General features: G+C 39.4%; 1 protein-coding gene across 2 annotated transcripts; it reads right to left on the bottom strand.

Moving 5' to 3' along the window:
- Positions 1-1040: 1040 nt before the first annotated feature.
- On the bottom strand, positions 1041-7775 carry LOC128604363 (adipose secreted signaling protein). Of its 2 annotated transcripts, none has more exons than XM_053619462.1 (6): positions 7477-7775; positions 4518-4624; positions 4185-4321; positions 3071-3221; positions 2294-2419; positions 1041-1925 (listed from the first exon to the last, which is right to left on the bottom strand). In XM_053619462.1, the coding sequence occupies exons 2-6, from the start codon at positions 4534-4536 to the stop codon at positions 1831-1833; spliced, it is 528 nt and encodes a 175-aa protein (XP_053475437.1). In that variant the 5' UTR covers positions 4537-4624; positions 7477-7775; the 3' UTR covers positions 1041-1830. The 2 variants fall into 2 exon arrangements, with proteins under 2 accessions (XP_053475437.1, XP_053475436.1); XM_053619461.1 differs by having other exon boundaries at positions 4518-4621.
- Between the last annotated feature and the right edge of the window lie 578 nt (positions 7776-8353).

The raw sequence follows: 8353 nt of genomic DNA, 5'->3' as shown, positions 1-8353 counted from the left end.
TTACAACTAATATGTCTGTTTTTGAGCTTTATAAACATCTACGTAAATTTATATTTTATAAAAATAGTTAAAGTAAATATTAGTAAATATTAGCCAAGTTCACAAAGCTATTAATCAGCTAGCAGGCTAACTACTGTATTGCTGACAATTTTATTTACGTTGTGAGACAATGAAAGCACAATTTTACCGTAAAGTTTGTAGTAAATGCTACGACTTTTACGACTATAACTTCACAGTAGAGAATATTATCTATAGTCCATAAGCAAACATCCATAACAATGAAAATCTACAAGTATTCAAGTATTTCTCAGAAATCAAAGAATTTGCCGTTTTTAATTTGTTTTGCTGATGAAATGCGCATGCGCTGGACTCGGTCAGGTTTATTACGGATATCTGTACACTAGGTGGCAGTATACACCTAAACAAACACCTACACACCAGCAAATCTCTCCATGTCCAGAAGTAGGCGTTATGTAGACGTGGACACCCATCCCTGCTGAAAAAAACCCCAATATAAACCTCATGCAGTATTTTTAATGGTTATAATGGAAATTGTATTGGTTTCATTGGTAACCGTATGGTCCCTGTGGGTATCTACTGGTAATTTGTTGCCTTCTATTGGTGGCATGTCTAGTGGATACCATTAAGGACTAATAATTGTTTTGGTGGTTAGCTGATGGTTTGCAATGGTATTCGTACTGGAAAACATCAGAACTTCTATGATGGTTTCTATTGGGGGTTTTTTCAGCAGGGATCATGCACTTTGCAGTTTGTAGGAAATAGAGTATGGCATCATTTAAGATACAAAAATGTTGGTGTTATTTTCAGCATCTGAAAAGCTTTTTTCCACTTCTCAGATTTGCACATTCACCTCTACAATGAACCGGAAATAAACCGCTAACGGAAGTGAGCTCCTTTTCTGCGCAGTTGCATCCATTACCACTGAAGCTTATCTGGAGAAGTTTTATTTATATTCAATCTGACCCCCCCCTGGTTTGGACATCAGAGGAAACATCAAAACAAAACTACAGTCTGAAGAAGTGTTAGATTGAAACATTTTATTTATTAATAAAATAATATGCTCTTGTTTTTAATATCTTCTTTATAAAGCAACATTTAATCAGGGATATTCTATTAATAAGTCTATTAATCAGGGATAAAAATTCATCTACCTTCGTGCCAGGCAGTTTGTAGTTAAAAATAATTAGTAACCCTTGACTAAATGGGAAGCACTGCATTATAACTATAATACTGTAAGATTCTTACCTTATATGGTAAGGTTTGTGTGGCAGCGTGCATTCTCATGAACGTGGTATGAATGACTAGCTTTGAAGTGAAACCCAAAATAAGAACACAATGAAGATAATAACTGTGCTGTATTGTCAGTGTTTAGAAGAATTCTTTTTTGCACTCCAACCTAATACACACATTACTACAGCATGCACAGAAAAGCTGGAACTCTCCAGATCTGACCAAAGGACCTCGGTCGCAACTCAATGAACTCATTAATTTAAATACTAACTGGCTGAACAAGAGAGGAGTGAATCTCAGTCTTGAACCAAATGATTCACTGATTCATGCGGTATGGCACACATGCAGTATTGCAAATATGACACTGTCTACAAACCACATGTTCCTCGAGGATTTCCTGACAACCGTCACTTTTATGAAGTAAGCAGAATCAGATTTATAAGTGACAATATTTATCTTAAACCTGAAAGAACATGTTCACACGGTGTCCAGGATCAGATTTAGGCATGATTACGAGTCGAGTGCATTCTGAGGCATGTTCTCAGAGTTTGTTTATTCCTCTCAGAAAGGAGCGTTTGCTCAGATCTTCTTTCTGTTGTTGGTTTTTGAACTGATGTCCTCAGGTCCCAAACAGCGTACTCCCTCCATCAGCATGGGTGTTCCGTGATGGGGGTCTGCAAAATGAATCGTGAATTTTTTGTGTGAACGCTCGTACTAGCGATTTACATACATATAAGTTTGTATCCAGCTTGGTAAATGAGGCCCAGAAATACTGTGAGAAAATTATTTCTAATTCATTGATCTTCAGGAAGTGATTTATCCTGGTCACGGTGTCTGAGGGACAGGACATCATCATGTACACGCAGACACACCCTCACACAACTCTTTATAACTCATTATTTGTTTTGTGTAATACTGATTTGAACGTTATTAAAAATTATATAAGAAGTGAATATTTAACTTGGAAAATCTTGTACAAATTTGATTCACACTGATTCGGACTTAAACAGTCTAAAGGGTGTGAAAGCGCTCTTATTCTCACCCATCACTCTGGCGTGTAGTCGGACTTTAACACTGCTGTCTCTCCTGCTTCTGTTGACGAGTGTGAGCTCATCCTGTACCACTCCTTCCTGCTGAGCGATGTACTCACACACCACCTTCACTCCTCCTACAGACAGTGAGAACAAGGGAGGTGAAGATGTCTGTGTGTGTGTCTGTGTGTGTAAAAGTGTAACAGGAAATTTGAAATTACATGACAGAGAATGGAGACATTTTGGAGGCTTTAGGTGAGAGGATGCTGTAATTATCAAATGGGCGATGCTGACCCCTAGTGGTACTTGGGGGTACTGTTAAAAGTAACTAGGTAGGAAGTCAGTCAGTCTTTGGCTTAAAAAACAATTCTGGGTTTCTGGAGAGAAAAAAAAGGAGTATTTTGTTTGTGAGAAAAACTATTAAAATATTCATGTATATTATAATAACAACTTAATTAGACTTGACCTTCTAAAACCTGTTTATTTATTATTTAATGCTGATTACAGTCTCTGCTCTTCTGCTTCCTGTGTCACAGTTTGAAATCCACTGCAGGGTGTATAAATAATTAAACACATAAAATTACAAAGACAAAACATTCTAATAGAGAGACGATTATATTATAGTGAATCCAAATAAATATACTATACTTCACTGTAGATAATTTTTTCTGGTCTTAATAGTGATGGCACCTTTTTGGCTCTTTGCTTCTGACTGGAATTTATAAAAAACCTTAACGCTTACTGTAAATCTGGTAACCCATGAGACTCTGTGTGGAAAGCGGCGTTACCTTCAGGGCGTGGTACGATGCGGGTGGCACGCAGACGCGGTTTGGGCGTGGTGCGTAAAGCCGGGGAGAGTGCGGTGTCTTTTCCCAGAGTGGGGACTTGCGGGATCGAGAAGACGATCTCATATTTATGTTGGATTTTCAGGAATCCTGCCTACACAGAGATGAGAAAGCTCAGTGGTACATAGTGAGGATGGAAAGCTAATAAAACACTATTAATTCATCCACATGTGCTTAAAAGTCTTGTAATTAAAGGTGGATAGATTAGCACAAAATTTACACAAGTGAAAGTGAGTAATGATGTCTGTGGAGCAGGGGTGTACAATCTTATCCGCAAAAACCGCTGTGGGTGCAGTTTTTCATTCCAATCAAGGAGTCACACCTGATTCTACCTGTTTAATCAGGTGATCTTAACATTCAATAGACTCGGGTGTGGCTTCTGCTCGGTTGGTTGGTTCAACATTAATGTGCTTTACTGGTTTAGATCTTATGTACGTGACAGAACACCTACACACTGTAAGTGTAAATTAGAAAAGGAAAAAGAAAGCACATTACGGAGTCACGTAAGGATCTATCTTACGTCTGTTTTGAAAATACAAAGGTCCAAAATGAACCCTTTCATGCACACATTATTTAGCCGCATATCCAGATTCTTTTATATTCTCTCTTTTTCTTTTACTTAAAATTGCAAGATGTATTTTGGTTCTGTCTAAATATTATTTCTATTAAAAAGACATTACCCATTAGCCCCAACATGTCACGTGTCTCTAGCACGCTCACCTGTGTCTCATGCCACCTTGATTAACACTACTATATATAGTGCTATTTTCTCAGCGTCGTGTGCCACCGTATCACAGCTAGTCTGTACATTCTTGCCTCGTAGCCACAGTTTATGTGTATTATCCTTGTTTTCATGTCTTTGTTGTTTCATTAACATTTTCTTTAATAAATAATCTGCACTTGCATCTGCCTTTGCCTCTGAAACGTGACGATATGTAACAGACTAGTCCAACTTCCAAGTGCTCGCGCTATCCATCCACGCTGGTCTTGAGAAGGTACCAAACAATAGTGGAAATTGCTGTACTCCGTAGTGTTAGAATTGGCATACGAGTGTTACCTTGACCAGGTAAGCTCCATCGGGCTCGGCTACGGCGGTGATGATCTTGTCCTGCTGCGTGTCCTCACCGCTGTCACTGAGGACATTGTCCTCCGTCTCGTCTGGGAAATGGACACCTCCGCCTTTGGACGTGGAGCCTGTCGGGGTGAAGGAAAGTGAGAGAACGAGATGGTGACAGATTACAGAGACGTAACAGTGAGTGGGAGGGAAAAATAGACACAGCGTGGATGTGTGACAGAGAAGGAAAATAGAGCAGAAACAGAGCTGATTTATTGATCAACACACACACATACACACACACACACACACACACACACACATTCACTCACTCACTTTTCCTTCCTGTTGCCATGTCAACACAAGGCTGTGAAAGACGGGTGGTGGTGTTCAGTGTCAGTGGGATGTCATCGCTAATAAGCAGCGTCCACTGTGTGCCCCTGCTGAGACACGACAGAACAGTTACTTTCATTTCCTTTCCTTCTGCACAATGTGTTCTTCAAACCAGGGCTCTGAAACTCAAATATTTATCTGAACTTTATTTTATTAAATCAGGGTAGTCACACTGAGGTTATGTCTCTTTCTGACGCGAGCCCTGGCCAAAAGGCAGCACAAATTACGACTAAAAACATTCACAAACAGAACATAACAAATAGGAAGAAAACAAGAGGCTTCATACTGAAACAATTAATGTAAATAGCTTAATATCTGATCATGTGGTTGATTTAGTGTCCCTATTTCGGGGCGTAAGGCCCCACACATTCCACGGGGTGAGCACCTCCTGCTGGCCACACTAACACCACCTCCAGCAGCAACCTTAGTTTTCCCTAGGAAGGCTCCCATCCAGGTACTGACCAGACTGATCGCTACACAACTCCAGGGGGAAACCAGGCGAGAACTGCAGGGAGATACAGCTCTGGCATGTTGTGTCCTAAATTATAAAAACAGCACCATCCTTTGAATGAGCCGTTAACCCGAGGTCCTGACTCTCTGTGGTCATTAAAAATTCCAGGACACTTATGGCAAAAGAGTAGGGGTATAACCCCGGTGTCCTGGTGAAATTCCCACATTGGCCCTTCTCTATCATCCCCTAATAATCTCCATCTGTATTGACTACATCACTCTCTCCTCTCCACTAATAGCTGGTGTGTGGTGGGGTTCTGGCGCACCATGGCTGCCTTCACATCATCCAGGTTACTAACTAACGATAACTAACAGCTGTCTTACTAAATTCAGATTTCACCTCAGGAACCTCAAAATAAATACAACTGTAACAAGGTAAATTGTACAATGGGCTATACGTTTGCAACATTACTGATACAAAGAAAGAAATATAAAGACAAATATACCAATTTAAGGTCTTTTTTAAGGATCCAAAGGAGCATTTGGTTTAAAACATTAAATTATAAGTGACACGTTATAGCTGGTGAAAGTAGGTGCACTTTGTTTTATAACCTTCAATACGTCCAGTTTAAATGGTATGACAGAGAGGTATATGTAGTGAGGAGCTTAAGTAGTGAAGTTCACCTGTTCATCTTCTCAGACCGAGCTTTAATCTGTGACTGGTGTTACATAAACCTCTTTATTCCCTCGCTGATGAAATTCAGCTGCAGAAGCACAGGGTCACTTAAGCCTCCGATTGTGAACAGGTTTTTTGCCAGTAATACAGTACAGCTGCGTTTAGCAAATGCTTATAGATAGCAATAAATTTGTTTATTACACTAATTCAAATAATTACAAACTGAATGGAAACAACTGATTTAATATTTAAGTTTTATAGTTAATCTTTAAAATTGTTAAAATAAATAAATTAATAAATTAATAATAATAACAATAAAAAATTATCATTTTCAGTGTTAAATATTTCTTATGTATGTTTTAAACATGTATGATTAAAAACAAATAAAAATAAATGATCAATTTAAAGATGGAGTATAACACATCTCTCAGGTCCTGTTGGGTTGATGAGCGGCAGTGTGTGTGTGTTTGACTCAAATGTATTGACTCAGCGCTACGGTTTGATTCCTCAGAATTTTACTGCGAGTGGTTCCTCAGCGGGATTCTGCAGCATCTCATAAATACTTAACTGACCTTGTTCCATCCGACCTCTACCTCCTCTCCTCGTGCAGCATTTTAATCCGGTGGCATTTTATTTGAAAGTCAGATCAGTAAACACTGATGATAACTCCACCCTGACTTTTCCTGTGTCATGTGTGATATAAGAGGAAAAAAACCCTGTTTTCACTAAATAAACACGGATGATTTACATCTTCAGAGTGTCTAATCGTTGTTAACGCGCCGTGTAATCTGATCATTCATCATTTAATCGATTCACACCGTGTACAGCGGCTGTGTATCTGCAGCGAGTCATGTTTTAGACCGAGGGAGCTGATTCAGAGTCTGATCTCAGCTCAGAGGAATAAAAACAAGTGTCGTTCTTATTGCTGAGCAGGTCAGACAATGATATCGATGATGAAAAGAGGAGCTGGTGAGGGGAAGGACTGTTTATAGCTGCTGTAACGGATAAGTGAGAACAGAAATGAACTTGTTTTGGCGGACATTAAATGTAAAAGAAATATGATGTCATGCTTAATGAATAAAACATTGTAATTGTTGGTGTAAGAGGAATAAAACATGGAGATGTGCTGTTAGAGGAAACAGTCACTCGGCTCCATCTCACCACCCTGTCCTGGATCATTTTCCTTTCACTGCACGATGCCAGGTGTTTTATTCCTGACTTGAAATCGATATAGATTTATGAAATGTATAAGAGAGGATGGAGAATAATAACACAAAATACTTCACCGAAGACCAAAAACCATACAGAAAAATCATAAAGCCGTCCCAGGATGTCTGTAACACACAGCACTTATACATGCAGTGATGCACTATAAATATAAATCACACATCTATAAAGTATTAATAAAGTGTTTCATGTTTAAAGCGGGGATTAGGATGGCAGATGAAGGAGAACAGATGGAGCCTCAGTGTGATATTTATTCATATATACACACAAATCCGATCTGATCTGATCTGTCTTTTTTATGTAATTAAGTACCTTAAATAAAATACTGCACTCATTGTGTGCATGTTTTAATGAACTGAGAGAATAAATAACACTTTAAATCAAATTGCCACCGTTTTAGAGTTTAGCATCAAGGTGAGTGTATCTGATGGGACATCGTGTTCTCACACACACACACACACACACACACACACACACACAATCTATCTCTCTCTCTCTCTCTCTCTCTCTCTCTATGCGGGTCGGTTACCGAGGGGAAAACGCACAAACCTGTGTGTCGGGATTCTCCGCGTGTCTCTCAGATGCAGGGGAAACCTGATGTGTGATCTGATGCGCGCGTGCGTGTGTGTGTGTGTGTGTGTGTGATCTGATGCGCGCTTGCGTGTGTCTGTGTGTGTGTGTGTGTGTGTGATCTGATGCGCGCTTGCGTGTGTGTTCTGAGGTGCGTGTTCTGTTTCTGTCCTTCTTGACGCAACTGTGCAGCACCTTTGACGTGACACGTCAATCACGGAGACGCGCTTCACCCATTGGTCGAGTGGACCTCATACTAACCCCGCCCCTAATCTCAGAGGCAGGCTGTTTTGTGTGTTCTATCCTCATAAAAAATACTAAGAATCTTTAACGAATTATTAATATATAAAATAATATATAATTATGAATATAATAATAATGTCAGCAATTATTGTATCTTAGCAAAACATTATCTACATGAAAAAAAACAGGTACAAAAAAAGAAACATTTTTATTCACATTATTCACTCAGTACAGTCAGGATTGTGACCAGGAATCAATTTTGTATTTTCACTAATAATTCAGAGGAGCAAAAGTGAGATTAAAGGTAGATATTCAGTCTGTGCAGGATTTCACAGGATTTTTGTCTGCGTTGAGGCCAAAAACGCTTGATTTTGCTGCAGCTTTTTTCCAAATCTGAGATGCAACTTGTGGCGTTTTTGGTGATTTTTTTGCAGAAAATTACTCGAATTGGTGAGACCTGAGCACCCAGAGCAGTATCAGCAAGTATTAAAAATGAGTGCAAGGTGACGTGAATTACGCACACACAAAGGTAGCTGTGAGCATGGAGCTCAGAAACAGTCACACATGGGAGAGCACTTCAGTCCTGCGAGCACTGAGCACAGAGACACGCCCA

The sequence above is a fragment of the Ictalurus furcatus genome, chromosome 29 (genome assembly GCF_023375685.1).
Source record: "Ictalurus furcatus strain D&B chromosome 29, Billie_1.0, whole genome shotgun sequence".
Taxonomy (NCBI): domain Eukaryota; kingdom Metazoa; phylum Chordata; class Actinopteri; order Siluriformes; family Ictaluridae; genus Ictalurus; species Ictalurus furcatus.
The sequence above is the reverse complement of the archived record's forward strand: the minus strand, read 5'-3'. Positions and strand labels throughout refer to the sequence as shown.